This window comes from Amblyraja radiata, chromosome 8 (assembly GCF_010909765.2).
Source record: "Amblyraja radiata isolate CabotCenter1 chromosome 8, sAmbRad1.1.pri, whole genome shotgun sequence".
Lineage (NCBI taxonomy): Eukaryota > Metazoa > Chordata > Chondrichthyes > Rajiformes > Rajidae > Amblyraja > Amblyraja radiata.
The window spans coordinates 24,465,062-24,489,073 of record NC_045963.1 but is presented as its reverse complement, the minus strand read 5'-3'; the positions used below and the strand labels follow the sequence as shown (position 1 = coordinate 24,489,073).

Genomic DNA, 24,012 nt, shown 5'->3' with positions numbered 1-24,012 from the left:
CCATAATTTTTGCTTTCACGAAGGTGTTCCTGCTGACATCTCTACCGACTGTGGTGCTCAATTCACCTCTGCCCTGTGGACGGCCATGGCTCAGCTGTACGGTGCTCAGCTGCATCACACGACTGCGTACCATCCTTAGGCTAACGGTTTGGTTGAGTGGTTTCACCGCCATCTGAAGTCGTCGTTGAAGGCGCGGCTCACGGGCCCGGATTGGGTGGACAAGCTGCCATGGGTCTTGCTGGGGATCTGCACGGCCCCTAAAGCGGATTTGGACACGTCTTCTGCGGAACTGGTGCACGGCTCCCCGCTGCGGGTGCATGGTGATTTCCTTTGTGCAGCTCGGGGGCTGCAGGAACCCACTTTGTATGTGCTGGCGCACCTCCGGGAGAAAGTGGGTGAACTGGCTCCTGTTCCGACCTCTCGCCACGGTTTTGCACCTTCTTACATTCCGCCTGGACTGCCTTTTTGTTTTCATCTGCAGAGACGCGCACCGGACTCCGCTGCAGCGAACTTATGAGGGTGTTTTTTCTGGTGCTGCGGCCTGGCATTGCGACTATTGTTTTGGATGCCGGGGTTCGTGAGGAGATAGTTTCGGTGGCCCGCCTCAAGCCGACCCATCTGGATGTCGACAGCCCGGTGGTGGTGGCCCGACCTCGGCGTAGAGGTCGTCCGCTGGCCAGCTCGCTTTCGCCGCTTTCACCTGTTGTGCTTGTTCCGCCTGGTGTGACTGTTCAGCTTGTTGTGCCTGTTGCACCTGTTATGCCAGATCCCCCTGTCCCTATTCGGTCTGACCACCTGGTTTGGACTTCCGCTCGTTTCCTTTCCTCTGGTTCTGGTGTGGGGGGGGGGGGGGGGATCCTGTAGCGGCATCTAGTGGTGGGGTGGGGAAGTCAGAACCCTCGTCAATAGTCGGCATGGTCACATGACCGCGGGGGTTCATTCACGGGCTTTTAGCCAGTTGTTCAGCGCTCCTCCCAGTGACAGGAGCTGTGTTTGTTAGCTAAGTCAGGCACGCGTTTTCATGAGTTTTAGTTCAGTTTTTTCGGTGAATAAAATTTACTTTACTCAACCTGCCTGATCTCGCTTCAAAGTAACATTTCTATTACTATTTTTCCATTTTCTAGTTTCAATTGAGAATATAATTAAAAACACCCTCAATCACTGCAACACAACCATCAAAGTCACCTACTGCTCCATCCTTTGGCAAATCTGACCACCAGGCTGTGCCTCTGCTCCCTGCTTACAAGCAGGAACTGAAGCGGTTCGACAGCAGTCATTGATTTACTCCAGCACATGTTCGATGTGATTAGTTTAGTACAGCAAGTGAATCTGGGGTCTTGGATTGGGAGGGTGGATGTCAAGCTTCAGGAGCAACTAAGATGGAGATGGGTGTCCAAAAATCAGCCTATTAGTGGTGTGAAATCCTCAATTTCCACATTATTGTAAGTTGGGGGCTTATGTATAAAGAATGCTTAAATTGCAATAACTGTAAAGAAAATTGATGCACAGCTGTAATTTGAAGAAGAAAAAAGGACATAGGTGAAAGGAAAGAGGGGAAAGATTTAAAAATAATCTGAGGGGCACAGAGGGTGATGGGTATATGGAATGAACTGCTGGGGGAGGCAGTTGAGGCAGAAACTAGAACAACATTTAAAAGACATTTTGATAGGTACATGGATAGGAGAGGTTTAGAGAGATTATGGGTCAAACGTGGTCAGGCAGGACTAGTGTAGGTGAGGGCACCTTGGTCGTCATGTGCAAGCTGCACTGACGGGCCTATTTCCATGCTGTATGCCTTTAAGTGCTCAGCAGGTCTCAACAAAGCTCTCAGGTGCTCAACATAGTCTCCCCTGTGCAAATTAAAACTTGCTGGTTTTCTCATTTATGCACTTCCAATGAAGAATTGTTGATCTGAAATATTGTCTCTTTAGTCCCTCCACTAATGCTATCTGATCTATAGAATGGTTCGGACATTGTAATTTTTTGTTTTAAAGTTCCAGCATTTGCAGTTGTTTTGTTTCAACCAGCTGTAGCTTAATTGAAAGTTGCTTTAATTGTGCTCCAATCATTTAAACTACAAATTAATTACAATGGCACAATCCGGAAAAAAAATCCATGTCCCTTTTACTTTTTAACTTTGCCACTTTCTTTTTGAAGTATTTGGTGATTCCATTAGAATAGTTATTGGAAGCAGAAAATCCTAATTAATTAAGAACATTAAACTAAAGTTAATCTTTAACTGAAGCCACATGCTGGAATCACCGTTAAAATCAATAGAGGTCTTGGATCCAACACAGATATGTGAGGGGGCTGAGGGGTGAGGCAGTGTTGGGTAACCCAGTAAGAATGGGATCTGCTGACACCTTGTGGAGTCTAACAGTCGTAGATCTGTGCAGCACAGAAATACGCCCTTTAGCCCAAAGATACTAGAGGAGCTCCTCTAGTATCTTTGCTTTAGCCCACCTTGTCCATGCCAACTGAGATGCCTTACTGGACTAGTCCCCTTTGCCTGCATTTGGCCCATTGCCCTCTAAAGAGTTCCTATCTATATATCTGCCCAAATGTATTTTGGAAGTTGTAATTATATCCCCTTCTATAGCTTCCTCTGGCAACTCATTCTAGATATGCTCTACCTAGGTATGTTGCAAAGCCTACCTGAAGCGTCTTTGAAAATCTGCCGCTGAGGGTGTGCGCGATTTTGGCGCCGTTTAGAGGGGGCGGGTTTAAAACGCGATTTTCTCTAGGCTGTTCAAATCGAAGATGTTCAGCCTAGTTAATTATTAACGAAAAATCGCTGGAAGACCCCGTCGCAAAAGCTATTATTAGGTTTAAAGGCCTTGAATATTAGTTATAGTAGTTTAAAAATCAATCTCTAAACCCGCGACCGCCAGCAACCGCAGGGTCTCATAAAGAAAATAGCAGAAGGTAGGTTGTATATTTTTACATTCAAAAGGGCTTCTAAAGATCCTTTTATACAAAATTTAATATTGCGAGTAGCTCAATTTGGGCCCATTATATCGCGCAGTATTTTTCTCGGCATTTGAGGCACAAATCTACCGCAATGTGAACGTTCTAAACCAGCGCGTTCCACAGGGACCCACTGGAAAGCTGATTTAAATGGACATTTATTTACAGCAATTGAACACTGAATTCCTTCCATTTGGCCTATAAATTAATGTAAATGAGATTTAAAAATCATGTTTTATTGTGAATTATTTGTGAATATTATTTGGACATTTAGGCTATTTAAAAATGTTAATCATTTATTAAGAAATGGATAGATGTTTAGATCTAGTAATTGAAGTCTGAAATTAGCTACAATTAGGTAACTAACTAATTATATGCTTTAATTTCAGGTCATCCAAGTAAGATTATTTTATATTTGTTTCAGAATGCTTCAATCTATGATAACTGAAAATTTCATTCAGTTCTCTTAATTTTTAAGAAAGTTATGGGCTTTTGACTGTTCACGATCACAACTTTTTTGTTATGTCCATAGAAAATCAATAGGGAACAAGATGCTCATTTCCGAGTATGAAAATGGCCATAACTTTTTAAATACTTGAGATATGAAAGTGAATTAGATGTCAAATTAAACTTATTTTTATGCTTTATCTGATGGGATAAATTACAGACTTGATTTTTAAAATCTCAAAATTTTGTAACATTGCTACTCTACCGTCTGATGGGAAAAAAGTTGCCGCTGAGGTTTATCTTAAATCTCTCTAGATAGAATCCTGTCTGAAGAAGGGTCTCGACCCGAAATGTCACCCATCCCTTCTCTCCAGAGTTGCTGCCTGTCCCACTGTGTTACTCCAGCATTTTGTTTCTTCCTCCCAACATGCTCCCTAGACCCGAGCTCGCATTTGCAGTGACGAGTGCGTCCATGTCCAAGATGAGACGATCCCTTTAATTCGGGGGTAGCTGGGGTCACTTTTTAAACAGAGGGCGCCGCGCCTTTAAGACTCCGGCGCATGCGCAGTCGTCGACGGCAGCTGTCAGGCCTGTTGTGTGGGCAGCGCATGCGTGGTGAGGCGTCGAAGCCGCTGCCGCCGCGGCCGCAACAACAACAACCCGGAGTCAGAGGCGCCTGTGGTCACCGCCAGCACCGCCATGGCCTGCAGCCTCCTGCATTTCTGCTACTTCCACGACCTCAAGCCCATCCACGAATTCCTCTTCCCGCATCCGAAGGGGGAAGCGAAGGGTGGAGGTAGGTGGCGGCCTCGCGTACGGTGACTGGGAGCCGGAGATGGGCCTGGGCCCGGGATGGGAGCGAGGGGTTGTCCAGAAGGGAAGGGAGAGAAAGTTTCCCCGGGCTCTCGGCTGAGGCTTCCCCCGGGTAACGCAGTCGCCCCTGAGGTAGCAGGTTGTGGATTGGCATCGCTGTCAGGAGCTGCAGCTCCAGTGTGTAGGAAGGATCTGCAGATGCTGGTTTAAACCGAAGATAGGCACAAAAAGCTGGAGTAACTCAACGGGACAGGCAGCATCTCTGGAGAGAAGCAATGGGTGATCTTTCAGGATCGAGACCCTTCTACAAAGTGCTGAGCGTTTGTACCATCGCAGGTGCCGGCTGTCAGACGAGACGTTTCCCAAAGCCAGTTATGCAAAGGCTTCAAAACACATAACGAGTAGACTATTCACATTACAGTCTGCAGCAGTTCGTTGTCTGCAAAACTTGTGTGATTTTTTTTTAAATGGCCAGTTTCCCCAGTAGGAAAGTTGGTGGTCCACGCCATAGCTCCATAGCTCAAAACATCCTAAAATATCCTTTGAGTATAGGAGCAGGGAGGTTCTACTGCAGTTGTACAGGGTCTTAGTGAGACCACACCTGGAGTATTGCGTACAGTTTTGGTCTCCTAATCTGAGGAAAGACATTCTTGCCATAGAGGGAGTACAGAGAAGGTTCACCAGACTGATTCCTGGGATGTCAGGACTTTCATATGAAGAAAGACTGGATAGACTTGGCTTGTACTCGCTAGAATTTAGAAGATTGAGGGGGGATCTTATAGAAACTTACAAAATTCTTAAGGGGTTGGGCAGGCTAGATGCAGGAAGATTGTTCCCGATGTTAGGGAAGTCCAGAACAAGGGGTCACAGTTTAAGGATAAGGGGGAAATCTTTTAGGACCGAAATGAGAGAAACGTTTTTCACACAGAGAGTGGTGAATCTCTGGAATTCTCTGCCACAGAAGGTAGTTGAGGCCAGTTCATTGGCTATATTTAAGAGGGAGTTAGATGTGGCCCTTGTGGCTAAAGGGATTAGGGGGTATGGAGAGAAGGCAGGTACAGGATACTGAGTTGGATGATCAGCCATGATCATATTGAATGGCGGTGCAGGCTCGAAGGGCCGAATGGCCTACTCCTGCACCTATTTTCTATGTTTTTATGTCTATAAGCGTCTAGTGATGTAACCATGGATTTCGTGGTAATTTTGAAACCTCTTGAGCCTTGTGCTGACTTGGATTACTTTTACAGTTTGATGATGTTGAGGTCCACAAGTAGTTGCTCTTGTTATTATTAATGTGTTTACGTCTGGGGTATTTCCTTGACAATGAACGTATATTAAATGCCAAAGCTTGTATTGCCTACTTAGTTTACTTTAGCTTCCTCTAGTGGGCTTTGGCTACTCACAAGAATGGCAGGTTCCTCAATTGACGAGAGCCCAGGATGGTGATGCCCTCACATGACATTGAGCATCAAGGGGAGGTCTGACAAAGGCTAGTGAGCAGAATGTTTGAGATAGGATGCAAGAGGCTATGGTCCTGGTTGTGACACTAAAAATACAGGTCTTGGATTACATGTGGTGGAGGCAATCTGCCAACAAGATGGTCCAGTGTAACTGGCCTGTGGAGCTCACTGTTGCAGCAGATGGGGTGCAAGATGAGTCAGTAGACTGAACGGCTGCAGGTGGAGAATTGTGCCTGTCCAAACAACCTGAATAGAAATTTATCAATGTGCTATGCTTGTTTACTATATCGTAGATAACCTTGAAATTACATGATTAGATGGTGCTGGATGTTAAGATTCCCAAATGAAGAATTGTTTTGAAGAAAAATATTGGGTGTTTGCACACAAAATGTTAGATGTTTTAAATGAGGGCAATTTAATTCTAGGATGAAATTAGCTAAAATTGAAATTGCATTTACAACTATAAGTAATTACATTACATTGGCAACATTTTGTCAAATTTGCTTTTGGGGAAATATCTAAAATATGTCAATGGTCCCTATATTTAGTTAGATTCTTGTGTAAGTTAGTCAAATATTGTCTTTAGTGTAAGATGCTTCAAATATTAAATCTAAGGCATGCTTTAAGAGAGCAGGATATGTGATTGAAACAGAAGGCCCAATAGATCCTCGAGGCTGCTCCTGCTAGTTAGAACTTATTCACTACCACCTCCAGTTTCTTGCTGGATTCTGATTAATTTTCTGTTTTCTTCCAACTCAACAATTTGGCACCTGCAGCTCTTCCAAAGAATTAAAATGCTAAGAAATTCAATCCTTTCTCAGTCTTCCACAGTCAATTACTTATCCAAACAGAATAAAAGTATGCTCCTAATGGGGCTGAATCCCATGACAGGTTGACTATTTTGGACAAAGGTGAATAGAATTATTTTTGTTGCTATGTGCGCTGTGAACGTTGGAATCTTGTGATTATGCCCCCAAAGGTTTTGACTCACCGGCCAGAGAAACAACCTGCATGTAACCTTCTAAGCAACTCGTACGTGGTAATACGGTCACCCTTTTCTAAATTCCAGTGATCAAGAGCCAGTCTTAATATCTCAAAATGATGCAACTTTTTGAGATATTAAGTAAAGACATGCTGCACTGTCTACTAAGCCTATATTTCTTTCCTTGAATGGAGATTAAAATAAATTGTTGATAACACCTAAACTCTGTGCAGTCATTACATTTGGTGCTTCGGTTCCCATGTAAAAATTTACTTGTATTTACTTTTCAAATTACTTCTTGTATATACACGTTAATTCTATTGCCTCTGTAGTTAAGCATTATGCACAATTTTTCAGTATTTGAGTCTTTTCCTGATGTCATTGATATAGATTGTAATCGGGTTGGGGCCCTTCAGATTGGAAAAAAAAAAGTCCCAACCTGAAAAGTCGTCTGTGCATTCCCTCTAGATGCTGCCTGACCAGCTGAATTCCTCTAGCACTTTGTGTTTTGAGTCACTTCTCAATTGTCCCTTGGCTTATGATCTATATCCGGGGTCTCCAAACTCCACATGCGGCCCGCCAAGAGATTTTATCCAACCCGCGTTCCGTGCGGCAGGCTAGTTAGTGGGTTCTGTGGTAGCGCGGGAACTTGCACGTCAGTTTGCCGTAGGCTATCAAGTTGAGGGTTTGTGTGCAGTTGCTGACAGGTTACCGTCGATGGCTCCGGGGAGACTGAAGATTGGCGGCAGTGGCCCCAGTGAGTGAGTAGGTGGGTGAGTGTGGGTGGGTATGTGTGTGAATGTGGGTGCGTGAATGTGGGTGTGTGCGTGAGTGTGTGCATGAGTTTATGCGTGACTGTGTGAGTACGGCCGGCAGAAATGTGCCAAATATATAATGTGACCCTCATGCTGAAAAGTTGAGGCCCCGATCTATATCATGGACTTCACCAAGAAAAGACTCTCATATATGTGCTCAATATTCCAGCATCTGCAGTCCCTTGTCTATAATTGACTCGCATGTTTGTACTTTTTGCTGTTTAGCAATTCCTCCATATGTTCTTACGTTAACCTAATTACGTGAAATCATATGTAATTGCTGTAATGTGTGCTCATTGCTCATTGAGTGCCATAACTACATGTTTTCCTACTTACCTGATTTGCTTGTTCATCTTCTAAACAAAGATAAGTTATATTTCCCATGCATGACCTATCTGGCATGAAATCATATTAATTTGGCCTAACCCTGTTGTGATTAGTAACTATGTTCTTGATAATGGATTCCAGGCTCAGCAACCGGTGTCAGGCGAACTGGTCTGTACTTCTCAATTTTCTCTCCTTTCTTGAAAAGTGTTGTTACATTTGCTATCCTCTAGTCCATTAGGATAAATCTAGATTCTTAGGAATGTTGTATGATTAATGCAAAGACCGTGCATCCACTTCTTTCAGAACTCTTAAGACGTTGATGTCAGTTTTGGTCCTCTGGATGTATACAGAGCTTTTTTTCACTGAAGCTTGCTTAAATTCTCTGCCAGGTTTTCAAGCTTATTCTATGTTTAGTTTAGCTTAGATACAGGGTGGGAAAAGGCCCTTTGGTCCAACGAATCCCCGCTCACCAGCGATTCCCACACACTAACACTATCCTGCATACACTAGGGACAATTTACAATATTACCAAGCCAATTAGCCTACAAACCCGTACTTCTTTGGCGTGTGGGAGGAAACCCGAGCTCCCGGAGAAAACCTAAGCAGGTAACGGGGAGAACATACAAACTCCGTACAAACAGCACCCGTAGTCAAAATCGAACCTGGTTCTCTGGTACTATAAGGCAGCAACTCTACGCTGCATCACCGTGCTGCCCTTGAGGTTATGAGGATGTTATTTATTTAGGAACTCTTCAGTTGTTGAGTTTCTAATGCCTTCAATTTATAAATGTAAGTTTGACTTGTGGTTTACAAAGACTGATGCCCAAGGGAGAAATGCTGCATTTGTCATTTTCTTGACAGTTTAAGTTATTGGTGTTTTCTTTTGCAATCAACAGTTGTATTCCACCACAAGTTCCCTTAAAATTATTTCCTTCTGGTCCATTACACATGTATAATCGCATTAGGCTAGAGATCAGCTGGAGCTTGGTTATTTTGAAAGTGAACAATGCTTCTTTGTACGTGTTTTTAATATTCATTTCATAGAATCCTAAACAATTTGTGTTATTAAGAGCAATTTTGATTTATAGTTCACAGGAGACTCTTTGCATTCTTTATTTCAGTTAACCCAATAAATATCTTTTTCGTCTTCTCATATATTTGGTTGGCAGTATCTTAATTTTTTTTAAATAATTTAGTGTCTGAGGAAGCAACAGTCCCGGTATTGGTATTTTGACAGCAGAACATCCTCTGCCTCATTATGCAAGCCTTTTATGCTGATCAAGATGCCTCACCAAAGCTGGTCCTGTTTACCTGTGTTCTATGCATATCCCTATATATCTTTCCTATGCACACATCTGTCCAAATATCTTTTAAATTTTGTTATTGTACCTGCCTCAACTACTTCCTCGGGCAGCTCTTCTATTTTCCCACCATCCTCTGAGAGGTACAAGTTGCTCTGAGTCCTATTAAATTATTCCCTTCTCATCTTAATCCTATGCCTCCTTGTTCTCAATTTTCCTAGCCTGTGTAAAAGACTGAATTCACCTAATCATTCCCTTCATGATTTTCGATACCTTTACAAAAGCGCGCTTTTCCTGTACTCCAAAGAATGAATTATAGCCTGCTCGACATCTTGCAATAGGACATGCCTTTGAGTCCTACCAACAGCTGATTCTCCGCACCTTTTCCAGCTTAATAGCATCTTTCCTACAGCAGGGTGACCAAATGGAGATAGTCAAAAAGTGATACATTGTGGAAACAGGCCCTTCGGCCCGACTTGCCAACACTGGAGAAGGCAGGAGAATGGGATTGAGAGAGATAGATCAGCCATGATTGAATGGTGGAGTAGTCCCAATGGGCTGAAAGGCCTAGTTCTATGTCTAATGGTCTATGTCTAAGGGCCTTAACTTCTACGCTTAATTCCCTGAATAATGAAGGCCAATGTGCTGCAGTGGTAGAGACCTGGACTCAATCCTGACTACAGGTGCTGTCTGTACTGAGATTGTATGTTCTCCTTGTTATTGCGTGGGTTTTCTCCCACACTCCACAGACATACAGGTTTGTAGGTTAATTGGGTTCTGTAAATTGTCTCTAGTGTGTAGGATAGTGCTAGTGTACAGGGTGAACACTGACGCCTAATCAATCTGTCTTTCAAAGTGAACAAGAATCCTGTCCCTGAGAATTTTCTCCAACAACTGATGTATGGTTCGGGTTTCCAGACTTACCCCTCTCGCCTTTTTGTAGAAAGGAAAACAAAGTTATCCGACAGTGTTCCGGTACCTCACCCTTGACAAACAAACATGCAAAAAAGGTGCCTGTGACTTGCATTCATCCGTGTGAGCGTGGATATTGTCTGGCTTTCAGTGTGCAAAAGATAGTTCCTGAGACTGGTTGAGCATCTCCTTCGGGCTGGTCAAGGCTTCCTGAATCAGAATCGTCTAAAGAAGGGCCCAACCTGAAAATGTACTTGTCCATTTCCTTCCACAGTTGCTGCCTGACCACCTACGTTCCTCCAGCACTCTTGTTTTGATAAGATTTCAGCACCTGCAATTTTTTGTGCCTCAATCTTGTAAAGCCTTTGTACTTCCCATCTTTGAAGAATAACTTGCTCACTTGATTTATTTAATGGTCTTGCACATATTTTAACTATTAATATAACATTCATGAGGCCAGTTCATTGGCTATATTTAAGAGGGAGTTAGATGTGGCCCTTGTGGCTAAAGGGATCAGGGGGTATGGAGAGAAGGCAGGTACAGGATACTGAGTTGGATGATCAGCCATGATCATATTGAATGGCGGTGCAGGCTCGAAGGGCCGAATGGCCTACTCCTGCACCTATTTTCTATGTTTCTATGTTACAAATGTAGGTGCCCTCAATTTATTTAGTTATCAGATACAATTTGATAAGATTGGTTGCAGTGACTTTGAGTGTAAATTTAGGCTTAAAACTTGCAATACCAAGTTTTATTAAATTGTTGCTATTGAAATGTAAATGTTCCTTAATTATTAAAACATAACAATGCATTGTTTGAAATGTGTAGTATTAAACCCGTATATTTCTTGTTAAAGTTGCACCTGAGATGTGGACATAATTATTACATTTGTTTTCTTGTCTAGATAAAGAGCACAGCTGGGAGGATGAAGACTGGGGAACATGGGAAGACGGTGAATTAAAAGAAATTGTAAGACCTGGTCATCAGTTGTGTATTTAATTAATTCATTATATTAAGCCTGGGTTTGAATGTTGCTTTGGTAAAGAATCTTATCCTCATTAATTATTGGGTGGTTATTAATGATAATCTGTGAGTTAGTTACTTATCAAGTCTGATAATGATCTGGGTTCATCAATGTTGTGGGTTGTACAGTCAGTTTACTCATAATACAGAGTAATAATCAAACACAATTTTCCTACTGAATAGAAGTTGTGCTTTCTGTGTTTTTTTTTTGTCGTTTTACTTTTTTTACAATTTCTTTATTTTCCCTGGCTATGCTACTTTCTGCTACCTAAGTAATTTTATTCACTATGGACTGGGTTGTGTGGATGCTCTATCACATCTTGTATTCTTCACCTCATCAGAATCCACGGTGTGCAAGTTGCCGGCCCTTCAGTTAATCAATGGCCAAATAATTTGAAGAATTGGTTCACTTTTAAGTACATCACATAATCTTTTATTGCATGTTTCATTTAGTAGTTGCAACGCTCCAAACTCTTTTTACCTCAATCCTTTATTTAAAATATAAATCTATTGTAAGAGGTAAGCACTTAACCAGTAAGGTGCCTTCCTCATGTCCTTAGAGTGGTCCAAGCCAATTGCAGATAATTAAATAATTTTAAAATACCTTCTCTTCAATAATGCATATGAATTTGGTTTAAATTGTTACTTAAAATTCTGCCAATAGCCTATTATAATTTTATGAATATTAACGTGTTGACAATATCTTTCTGAATTTCTAATCTTAATGACAGTATCCATTAAATCCACATTATTGCTCGTTCTAATTTCTATGCATAGTTGAAACCATGATTTAAATGTATTTACATTCCTAGTCTTTAACAATTCAACTTTTAGACCACTGTCTACCTAAGAGGTTGTCGCTCATGTAGTCAAATTAAATTCCTGACAATTTATTTTTTCATTTGGATGCTTCAGTTTATTTTTAAAGTAATGAGAACAGCCATTTTGAAACTGTTTTGCAATCCACCCTCCCCCCCCCCCCCCAAAAAAAACCCAGGTTATATCATGTGTTTACGTTTAGTTTTAAAATGTGTTACAGAAGGAAAATAAATCTTCAAGTAAAGCACCGACTGTGTCATGGTTACAAGACTGTGTGATATCATTGTCACCAACCAATGATCTAATGGTGATGGCCAGGGATCAGAGAGCTGTATTCCTTGTGCGTAAGTGAAATTCCTATTGTGAACTTTGCACCTTCAACTTAAAAAGATACTTTAGTTTTAATGGTTTATATTTTGCTTGAGTATAAAATTATAATTGACAAGCAGGAAATTGTAGATGCTGGAATTTGGAAATAATACATTTCTGCTGGAAATACTCAGTTCTTCAGCATCTTTGGAAAGCAAATCTGAATAATGTTTTTCTATCGCCATGCTAACTTAAAACTAATTGGATATTTATCTTTTTGGTTTTGATGTAAGGTTGAGTTCAAAATATTAAATCTGCTTCCCTTTGCATAGATATTGCCCAAAGTGGACATTTTCATCATTTTTATTTTTTAACTTAATTGATTGCAAAGGTATACATTTTTAAATTGTGAGTTCTGCTTGTAAAATTAAAATGTTTAAAATGCTTCCAGAAATAAATCTTTCAAATCTGAGTGTTCACTTTAATTGTATTTTAGCAAAATGGAAGAATAATGAAAAAGGTAAAAATGAAATGCAGTATTGTGTTACCTGGAGCGGTGCTTTGAATGTTGAAGAAGGGTAAGTATACATTAAAACAAGTAATCGATTTAATTTTTGTACTTTTGAGCGGAATAGATCGGGTAGATGCGCAGTCTTTTGCCCAGAGTAGGGGAATCGAGGACCAGAGGACATAGGTTCAAGGTGAAGGGGAAAAGATTTAATAGGAATCTGAGGGGTAACATTTTCACACAAAGGGTGGTGGGTGTATGGAACAAGCTGCCAGAGGAGGTAGTTGAGGCTGGGACTATCCCATCGTTTAAGAAACAGTTAGACAGGTACATGGTTAGGACAGGTTTGGAGGGATATGGACCAAGTGCAGGCAAAAGTGACGAGTGTAGCTGGGACATTGTTGGTGGTGTGGGCGAGTTGGGCTTAAAGGCCTGTTTTCACACTGTTTCACTCTATGACTATGATGGTTGCCTTCAATTTGAACAATCGTGGACCAAAGCTGTACAGATGTTGAATAGTAAAAACAAAATTGCAGATGCTCAATCTAACTTAATCTGATTTCTGATGAAGGTTAACTCTTTTCGTCAATCAACAGAAGTTATTTGAGTATCTTCAGCATTTTTGTTTTTGTTTTTGTTATTTTTGTGTGATTCCTTGTGTGAGGATAAACGTGGTCACTTGCCATTCAACAGTCTGTATGTAAATCAACTAGTGGTCTGTCACTCTGGTACATAGGGTCAATGAATACCATAAAGTTAGCAGTCTGACAGATGTAGCAGAATAATTGCATTGATTTTAACAACAGCTTCCTTCTACCCTTGCAACAACATTGGGATTCCATAATTCCTTTAGTTTGCATTATGCTGCTTTTGTGGTAAGAGATATTATTGAAAGCTAGCAGCTGCAAAATGCTTTTGATTTGTCTTAATTAGATTGCTGTTAAGATCTTAGTTTTGAGCCAAATGTATCAAATTTTTTTTGGAAGGTTGAAAATACAACCCTTCGAATGTTTTATTTGATAATAGGAATGATAAACTACTTTCCCGAGTTTTATCAAACCTCATCATAGTGTAGACTTAATTTACACAAACTCCCCTTATAACTCTCATGAGAATGTAGTTAATTTTAAACCCCTCACAAATGTTTGCAACTTATTCCAAAGAACATCACATTTTGGAAAACTAGGTTTTGGTAGAATTAGACCAATTAGAAAAATATATATATTTCACATAATCAATATTAATTGATTCAGTTAACTTGTTAAAGTATTAATACAGGGTTTTCTCATTAGTGAAATTCTTACACGTGTTTTTGTGCAACATTTGTACATTAGGAAAAATATGACACTGGGAGTAAAATTAATAGCTTAGATCATGTGATCATTTGTGAACTGCCTCATTATTGACCTCTTGAGAAAAGGTCATGCATATCATGTGTGGTTCCACTGGTAGGAAGCACCCGGGAGAAGCATTATTCGATGTTTATGGCAAATCTCTATTATGACAAGGTAAATAGCATTGTTTGGCGTGGCTGAGAGTGGGGGATGGATTGCTGATAGCCTGCCCTGTACGCAGAGTAGCCGAAAGAACCATGTTGATGGTCAGATCAAGTATTGATTATTCAAAGAGGTCTTCACTGATCTCGTACCTTGACAGCAACTTTGGAGTTTGACATGGGTATAGAAATTCCTATTTTCCTGAGTTACATGGGGGGGGGGGGGGGGAGGGGGGGGATATACAGATTGTGTCTATAATTTTTCAGTAAAATTTGGGTCGATTACTATTGACCATCGGTGAAGTGGTTACGATATTTAAAATTTGCAGGTATATTGAATAAGCGTGTTCGGTATTCCGACTGCGCATGCCCAGGTCATAGGTCACTCAAGAAAAACATTCTCAGCAGCTGAGCTGCTGTGTGTATACAGACCTACGTTTCATCCGTAGTCAGGATCGAACCGGGTCTTCGATGATGCAAGAGCTGTTGTATTGCTACTGGACTTAGCAACACTATTCCTCCCTTCTCCACTGGTCCATGCAAAAATCTCAGCAGTGACAATCTAATGAATCACAGTCCGGCCCCCCTCAGCCTGGGTATATGGGTTCCATTCTCACTCTGGCTGCCCTCCCGAGTTATACAGGGTTATTATACCAGTCATCAACGGGGGTACACAAAAATGCTGCAGTAACTCAGCGGGTCGGGCAACATCTCTGGAGAAGGGTCTCGACCCGAAACGTCACCTATTCGTTTTCTCCAAAGATGCTGCCTGTCCCGCTGAGTTACTCCAGCATTTTGTGTGTATCCCCATTGGTGACTGGTGCTCGGCTTTCTCCGGCACCGAGGGGATTAACCGACAGCCATTGGATAAGGCGAGAGGTGCAGCTGACGGTCCCGGCCAGTCGGGCAACGGGTTCCTTGGGGGTTGGAGCATAGTTGAGCTGGAGTTAGTATTTCTTTTCTGCGCTGACTGTAAGCCTGGGGCTGCCACTGCACACACGCAGCAGCTCAGCTGCCGAGAATGTCTCTCCGCCGGTCCAGTCTCCCACTTTCATCTGCCCCCTCTCTCTCTCGCTGTTACACCTCGCAACCTGGCACCCCCGTTCCTCAGATTAAATATATTTTTACACATAAATTATGAATAAAGATAAGAAAATGTTTCAAACACGTAATATTTTCTTATTCTTGTAGCAAACACATTAAGGATTAAATGAAAATAATAAATTCTTTAACTTTTTGAATATCTCATAATTACAGATTAATTTTATAAACTCCTATGAGGTCTCCCCTCGGCTTTTGATCCAGAGAAAACAACATTATCGCTAATGTTTATTATTTATTTATGTTTTTTGGTTACTTCATACATATTACTTGTAAGTGTATATCAGTTGTATGTATATATATGTTTGTATGCATCTCTAAAAATTGTCTGGGGTATTATTATTAATTAATTAATTATTAAATATGGAAGAAGGGTTTAGGGAGAAGGGGTGAGATTAAATAAGTTATTCTTCTTCTCACTCCTTTTCGAGCTTGTAAAGAAAAAGTGTTGGACATTTAAATTTTGCTTTATGCTTTTTATTGCTTTGCAAATATTGCCTGGATTGTCCAATTGTTTGACTATTTCGATTTTGTTGTTGTTATTTATTCCTATTTATGTCTTTACTTGTTCGGAACAAATAAATAAATAAAATGAACTGATCTAGAACTGGGACAGTAGTCAGAACTGGGACTGTCAGTAGTGTGTGAACAGTAGACCAAGAAAGGAAGCTATTGAGTTGACAGAATTCTAGATTAATTCATTGGCAGAATAGTTAACAATTTATACACAGCCAACGTTTGTTCGCTTTTTCTTTATCACAAATGACCTTTGACAAATCCCATGATTCCTTGTGTTTTTCGGAATAGCGAACGCTTATTGGCCTGTAAATTTATACGGATGTCTAACCTATTAGCTGCTTTTAGTGTAGGGTTTTGCTTGTTTGAGCCTTTTTCCATAATTAGAAATTGAACAGACGAGGTTGGGTTACATTGGGACAGTCTTCAACATTCTAAAGTTGTGTTTTATATAAAGTTTAGTTTTATAAACAAAAATAACTTTGTTCTGGTTGTCTAACTTCATTAAACCATGATTTGTACCCCTGAATTTATTTGGTTAAGGTTTATGATATGCCATAGATATTAAACATCTGATATGATGTCCTGTTTTTTTTTTTCTTTCAGTGAATGTGTCAGTAGTGCTATTTGCATACCCTTAGCAAGCCAGAAGAGGTAAGTATTTTTATTTGAGGATCCGGGTACAGCTACATAAGTATTGATAAAACAAAAGTTGCTTACAGTAGATCACGTTATTTTACCAACATTTTGGTTAGAAAATTCATCAGCTGAGACTGGTTAACAGAGAACATAGAATAGTACAGTACAGCCCTTTGGCCCATGATGTCTGGACTGAACGTGATGCCAAATTAAACTAATCCCTCTTGCCTGCATGTGATCCATATCCCAACATTCCCTACATACTTGTGCCGATTTAAAAAGCTCTTAACTGCCACTTTCACATCTCCTTCCACTGCCGTGCCTGGCATCAGGCTCAAGGCACTTACCACTGTGTTTTAAATTTAAAAAACTTGCCCCACACATCTCCTTGAAACTTCCTCCCTCTAAACTCAAAGCTAAGCTAGAGTTTGAAATTACCATTCTGGGGAAAAATATTCTGATTGCCTACCCATCGATGCCTCTCATAATTTTATAAACTCCTATGAGGTCTCCCCTCGGCTTTTGATCCAGAGAAAACAACATCGCTAATACAATAGGTGTAGGAGTAGGCCATTCAGCCCTTGGAGCCAGCACCGTCATTCACTGTGATCATGGCTGATCATCTACAATCAGTACCCTGTTCCTGCCTTCTTCCCATATCCTTTGACCTGTTACTTTTACTATTACTTTAAGTTATTAACATTGACCGTAAAATATTGAGGTGCCATGTGACACATTGGGGAAGGGAAGGCAAAGAAAATAATAGCACAATGTGTTCTCACAATATACTACATTTAACGTGAATAAATTGAAGTATGTAATCCAAATCTTCGAAAAAGATGTGATGTAAACATGCTAACATTAGATGTTATCTATTCACCATCCTTTTAATAAAACTCATTCCCAATTCTGGCTGTCGTCATTTTCTTTTCTTGTTAGTATGTGATCGGTTGAGAAATAATTGTTTTCAAACACCAAATCCTTATTTTTGCAATTGGCTCTGTTGATCAGTAACATTTGTTCTTCACACCCCAAACCCATTTTGTTTTGTAATTTGGCTCCTTATAAGGGGATTATCTATTTGCCAATTATGAAGTTGCATACACTTCTTTCCACTATTCTTGATATATCACATTTAGTTTAATTAAAGATGGCATCCTATCTTTTGATATGTCATCTACTTTTATTGATTATTCCTAATTAAACTGAAAAATTAATGATGAGACTTTATGAAGTCTTGACAATCTTTGAGCTGATTCCACCATGGCATCGGGAAAGAAAGTTGCCGTGCAAATTGGGACCTATCAAGCGGATTAAACTATGGACAATGTATCACCATTCAATAGTAAAATTATTTCCTTATAATCTATACGCTTGTACCTTGGTGTGTTTCTCACTACCATTAACATCATGACAGGGTCAAGAATGCAAAATAACAGTCATACGCAACAATGAGATACCAAACAACTGCTGAACTTTTGAGAGAGATACAAGTGAATAATAAGATTCTACATTAACCAATTGATCAATTCTACTGTTAATTAAAATTTTGTATCCAGCTATGTTGTAGGCAAATAACAATTACGAGTAATTCAGAAAGCTATAAACATTCCCTGTTGATGACTATATCAAAATATTTGTTTAAAATACTCAAAGTTATTGCAACTACTTCAGGCAGAACTGCCAAAGGGATAATTAACCTCCTTAAACATTCCCTTTCCTCACAGAAATCATTCTCCAGCCAATTCAATTAGCTCCACGTGATACAAAGAAGCTGCCTGACCTGCTAAGTTACTCCAGCACTTTGTGTTTTTCTTTGGTATAAACGGGCATCTGCATTTCCTTACTATCTACATACATTTGAGTGTGCTGGATTTGCCTGAGGTTATGGGGTAAAATATCTTAGTGGAAAACTTGAAATCCAGAACTACCTGTAGTTCTAGCCCTGCTGTTCAGTGTAGCTGTCAGATGGAACATTTTCCAAATTGTTTGTCCAAACGAAAAGATGAACACATCTCCTGCTGCCTGTCCCGCTGAGTGTCTAACTTGAACTATCGTTTGCCATCCTACTTATTGCACCACTTGCTTGGTGGTTATGTCTTTCAACAGTGCTGTTAAGTGACTCCAATCATTGGTAATCTGCTAGGATCAAGTTGAGTTTGTCATATGCACAAGTATGGTGAGGTACAGGTACAATGAAAATCATGCTGCAGCAGCATTGTAGTTACACACAAGTGACACATTCTACAAAACAGTGAAAGAGTCAAGTCAACTTTATTTGTCACATACAAGATGTGCAGTGAAATGCCTGCGGATTGTGCAAAACAACAAAATAAAAACCATGGCACAAAACACAATTGTAAAACAGTCTTAGTACGAGAGGTGATCTGTAATGTTCTATTGCTGAGGTAGGATTGGAGTTGTCTCAGTTAGTTCAAGAATCTGTTGGAAAATCGCTGTTCTTGGAACTGGTGGTGTGGGATTTCATGCTTCTATATCCCTTGCTGATGGTAACAATGAGAAGAGAGCATAGCCTGAATCATGGGTCTCTTTGATGGAAGAGGCCACTGCAAAGAAGATACTTTCTACTGTACATATGGAAAAGTTCATTATGGAGTATTTGGTGACATGCTGAATCTCTTTCTATTTCTAAAAGTGCCGCCTTCATAATTACATTTAAATGTTGGGCCCAAGTCAGGTCAACTGAGATGTGAACATCCCAGAATTTGAAGCTGCTAACTCTTATCGCTGACCCACCAATAAAAACTGGCGCATGGTCTCCTGGCTTACCCTTTAAATCCACAATGAGTTCCTTGATGTTTGTTAATGTTGAGTGCTTAGGCACATGTTCGAATGTAAAAAGAGTAGAGCAAGGAGGTCCAAATGCACAGTCAGGTCTTGTTGTGGTAATGGAGAAGATGTAACTGATTGCGATCTGCCAGTGAGGAAGTCAAGAATCCAGTTGCAAAGTGAGATACAGAGGCTCAGGTCTCGGAGCTGGGGGTGATGAGCTTGGAGGCGATAATCGTTTTGAAGGCCAAGCTTTTGTTGATGAAATGCAGCCTGACGTATGTGTTCTTGTCAGCCAGGTGGTCCATAGCAGAGTGGTGAGCCAGTGAGTTAGCATTTGCTGTTGGCCTAATAGTATTTTTATCAGCAATCTACACACAATACCTCATAATAAAAAAGCGAAAACAGGTTTAGAAATTTTTGTAAAGTAATTAAAAAGAAATAACTGAAATATTACATTTACATAAGTATTTAGACCATTTACTCAGTACTTTATTGAGATACCTTTGGCAGTGATTACACCCTCAAGTCTTCTTGGGTATGACGTTACAAGCTTGGCACACCTGTATTTGGGTAATTTCTCCCATTCTTCTCTGCAGATCCTCTCAAGCTCTGTCAGGTTGGATGGCGAGCGTCGATGCACAGCTATTTTCAGGACCCTCCAGAGATGTTTAATTGGATTCAAGTCCGGGGTCTGGCTGGGCCACTCAAGGACATTCACAGACTTGTCACAAAGCCACTCCTGCGTTGTCTTGGCTGTGTTGGAAGGTGAACCTCCGCCCCAGTCTGTCCAGAACGCTCTGGAGTAGGTTTTCATCAAAGATCTCTGTACTTTGCTGCATTCATCTTTCCCTCGATCCTGACTAGTCTCCCAGTTCCTGCCGCAGAAAAACATCCCCACAGCATGATGCTGCCATCACCGTAGGTATGGTATTGGCCAGGTGAAGAGTGGTGCCTGGTGTCCTCCAGACGTGACGCGTGGCATTCAGGCCAAAGAGTTCAATCTTGGTTTCATCAGACCAGAGAATCCTGTTTCTCATGCCTTTTGGCAAACTCCAAGAGGTCTGTAATGTGCCTTTTACTGAGGAGTGGCATCCGTCTGACCACTCTACCACTCTACCATTGGTGGAGTGCTGCAGATATAGTTGTCCGTCTGGAAGGTTCTCCCATCTCCACAGAGGAACTCTGGAGCTCTGTCAGAGTGACCATCGGGTTCTTGGTCACCTCCCTGATTAAGGCCCTTCTCCCCCGATTGCTCAGTTTGGCCGGGCGGCAACGCTATGAAGAGACCTGGTGGTTCCAAAATTCTTCCATTTAAGAACGACTGAGGCCACTGTGCTCTTCGGGACCTGCAATGCTGTAGAAATTGTTTTATACCCTTCCCCAGATCTGTATCTCGACACAATCCTGTCTCGGAGGTCTACGGTCAATTCCTTCGTCTTCATGGCTTGGTTTTTGCTCTGACATGCACTGTCAACTGTGGGACCTTATATAGACACGTGTGTGTCTTTCCAAATCATGTCCAATCAATTTAATTTACCACTGGTGGACACCAATCAAGTTGTAGAAACATCTCAAGGATAATCAATGGAAACAGGATGAACCTGAACTCAACTTTGAGTGTCATAACAAAGGGTCTGAATACATGTAAATGTGATATTTTAGTTATTTATTTTTAATTACTTTGTAAAAATTTCTAAATACCTGTTTTTACTTCTTCGTTTTGTGTGTAGAATTTAATCCATTTTAAAATAAGGCTATAACGCAACAAAATGTGGAAAAAGTGAAGGGGTCTGAATACTTTGTGAATGCACTGTATGTAAAAAGATTGGGTGCCAGTCAAATAGACTAAGTACACTAGATGATGTCAGGCTGCTTGAGTATGCTTGGATCTTTCATCACCCAGGCCAGTGTTGAGTCTCGAGCTACAGAATACATGCCTTCTGACCTGCTCCCTTCATTCTGAAGAAGTGTTTCGGCCCGAAACGTTGCCTATTTCCTTCACTCCATAGATGCTGCTGCACCCGCTGAGTTTCTCCAGCTTTTTTGTGTACCTTCGATTTTCCAGCATCTGCAGTTCCTTCTTAAACCCTTTTTTATATAGTTGGGTTCAGTTCAACTTTTGGGCAGTATTGATCAGAGGAGTTTGATGCCAAATTCAACTAAGCCAATAATGTCATGGGGATGGCATTTAGTTTTCTCTCCTAATTTAAAGGAAAATGAATGTTACTTTCAGCAACTTTACTGAATAAACTAAACCAAACTGCACCTATGGCCTCTGCACTTTGTTGAAGTTGTTGTCTTAATAATGTTAAAGAATATTGGCTAAATTGTTATGATTCATCTCCCTACTTAAGGATAATTGCACATAATGTTTAATGCTCCTGTTGTGGAAAGCAGCTGGGAATTAAATTTAACATCACGTTTGAAGGAGTCTCTGATACTGCTCCTTTTCCACTGTTCAAAACTATCAGCCTAGAATCTTGTGCTAAATTTGCTTGATAGTTTTCAAACTGTTGAAGAATAAAAATGTCATAGCTACACCTATGGTGAGAATGTGGCCTAGAACATGATAATAATAATTTTGTAAAAACTTGTTGCAATGCAGCTTATGATTTAATTCTGAAAACGCTGAATTAAATAACAATCTCTTTTACAATTGATAGAAGTTCCACGGGACGACCAGACTGGACATGTATAATTGTTGGTTTTACCTCTGGATATGTACGATTTTACACAGAGGTAATTAATTCAAATGTTTACTTTGAGGGGAATTCAAACATTAATTAAAAAAAATATTCAGATTAAATATTTAACTTCAGTTAATTTATTGGAAGATTTTTAATCATGCTCTATAGAATGACATAGTTTTCCAGTAACCTACATATTATTTGTGTTTATGTTCACCTCAAATATATAATATATACCTGGAAATTGTTTGTAACAGGTTGTAGATTTGCCTATTGAAGATGACTGCCCTTCCTTCATGTTCTATTTACAAAAAAAGTCCCAGAAGGCAATATTTATCCATGATTACACTTGCGATCCAGAAAATTTGCAAGGAATTGAAGGCTCCACACTTGGGGAGTTTAGTGGGGTCTCCGAGTCAGACATAGTTGACATCTAGATCCAGATTTATTAACTAGAGCCAAGTTGAATAAAATAAATCGGAGGCCCCTTTGTAATAATATAGTAGATGACAAAGTATTTATATTTCAGTTTGTAGGATAACGCATCAACAAAACATTTTTTTTTTAAATTTCAAAATATTGAAGCTTAGGCTGAATGGTCTAACGATAAGACCATAAAACATAGCAGAATTAGACCATTTGGCCCAACGAGTCTACTCAGCTATTCGATCAGGGCTGATCTATTTTTCCCTCAACCCCATTTCCTGCCTTCTCCCGTAACCTTTGACACCCTTCTGTCAATTCTATCTTTAAAAATACCCAATGTCTTGGCATACGCACCCTGGTCCCATTTGCCTGTTTTGGATCCAAAGTTACAGAATTTTTAAATGATATGCGGTGTCAAATTGCTTTCCCCACAATTCAGCCCATCATTTATTGTTAAGTTAATGAAATGTATTAAACCTAATTGTTTTCTCAAAAATTCTGACATTGGCAATTATGTTAATTTCCATGTTTTCACAAGCATGTTTTTTTGTTGCAGAATGGAGTTCTTCTTTTGGCCCAACTTTTAAATGAAGATCCAGTTCTGCAATTGAAATGTCGAACCTATGAGATACCCAGGCATCCTGGTGTCACAGAACAGGTAACAAACTTTTGGATAAATGCTCTTTGAGTATAGACCATTCATAAGCATTATTAAACTAGATAATTATTCAGTTAGTAATTTTTCTTTGGATGCCTCATGTTTATGTTTATGTTTATGTTTATAAACTATGTTTATATCATAGTAGTTAAATGCTGTGGTGTTGAAAAAAATGACCAAATTACTTAGTTTGTATTTATAGTGGAGTATTTTAAGCATGAATAGATTGCAGAGGGAATACAATTCAATATAATGAAGTTGTGATCAGGTACATTTTAAGTAGATTGTTTTTTTTATGTGCTGTTTTTGAGAAAAATTAGTAAATTATCCTGATATCTCAATTGTTGACTAGAATTGTAATTTCCATTTCCTTCCTTCCCACCTCTTTTCTCCCTCTCTGCCACAAAGCATGAAGAACTGAGTATTCTGTATCCGTTTGCCCTTGTGACAATAGATGGATTCAGCCTCTTTCAGTCTCTTCGTGCCTGTCGAAATCAAGTAGCAAGAGGTACTTTTCATAAAGAAATATAAATGTTTTGTTCTGTATATTAATTAAAGTAAAATGTATAAGTTACATTTTGGGCTTCTGTTTGATATGGCTTTATGTTAAATTTATGCTAAATTGATGATGCCATGTAATGTGTCAGTGTAGGAGTTTGTACTGAGCAAACTCCTGAACTTGCATATCATTTCGGAAGAGCATAACGGAAAAATTATTTAGTTATAAGGCATTACCTGATATACAACATAAAACATTTCTTGAAATAAAACACTCGCAACTATGATCCTTTCATCGACCCATGTAGTCCAGTTTTAATTCCTTGCAAAATTTGTATAACTTAAAAAATATTTTTGTTTAGTTTTTAGTTTAGTTTAGAGATACAGCGCGGAAACAGGCCCTTGCCGACCAGCGATCCCTGCACATTAACACTATCCCACACCCACTGGAGACAATTTTTACATTTACCAAGCCAATTAACCTACAAACCTGTATGTCTTTGGAGTGTGGGAGGA

At 40.1% G+C, this 24,012-nt stretch overlaps 1 protein-coding gene across 1 annotated transcript in view; it reads left to right on the top strand.

Moving 5' to 3' along the window:
- Positions 1–3,986: 3,986 nt before the first annotated feature.
- Positions 3,987–24,012, top strand: part of rab3gap2 (RAB3 GTPase activating non-catalytic protein subunit 2) — a 67,301-nt gene continuing 47,275 nt past the window's right edge. The window contains exons 1-8 of the mRNA XM_033025379.1: positions 3,987–4,210; positions 10,929–10,993; positions 12,087–12,210; positions 12,672–12,753; positions 16,402–16,449; positions 21,891–21,966; positions 22,897–22,998; positions 23,407–23,506. Of these exons, the coding sequence (XP_032881270.1) occupies positions 4,114–4,210; positions 10,929–10,993; positions 12,087–12,210; positions 12,672–12,753; positions 16,402–16,449; positions 21,891–21,966; positions 22,897–22,998; positions 23,407–23,506 (694 nt within the window). The 5' untranslated portion in view covers positions 3,987–4,113. The remainder of the gene's footprint in view (positions 4,211–10,928; positions 10,994–12,086; positions 12,211–12,671; positions 12,754–16,401; positions 16,450–21,890; positions 21,967–22,896; positions 22,999–23,406; positions 23,507–24,012) is intronic.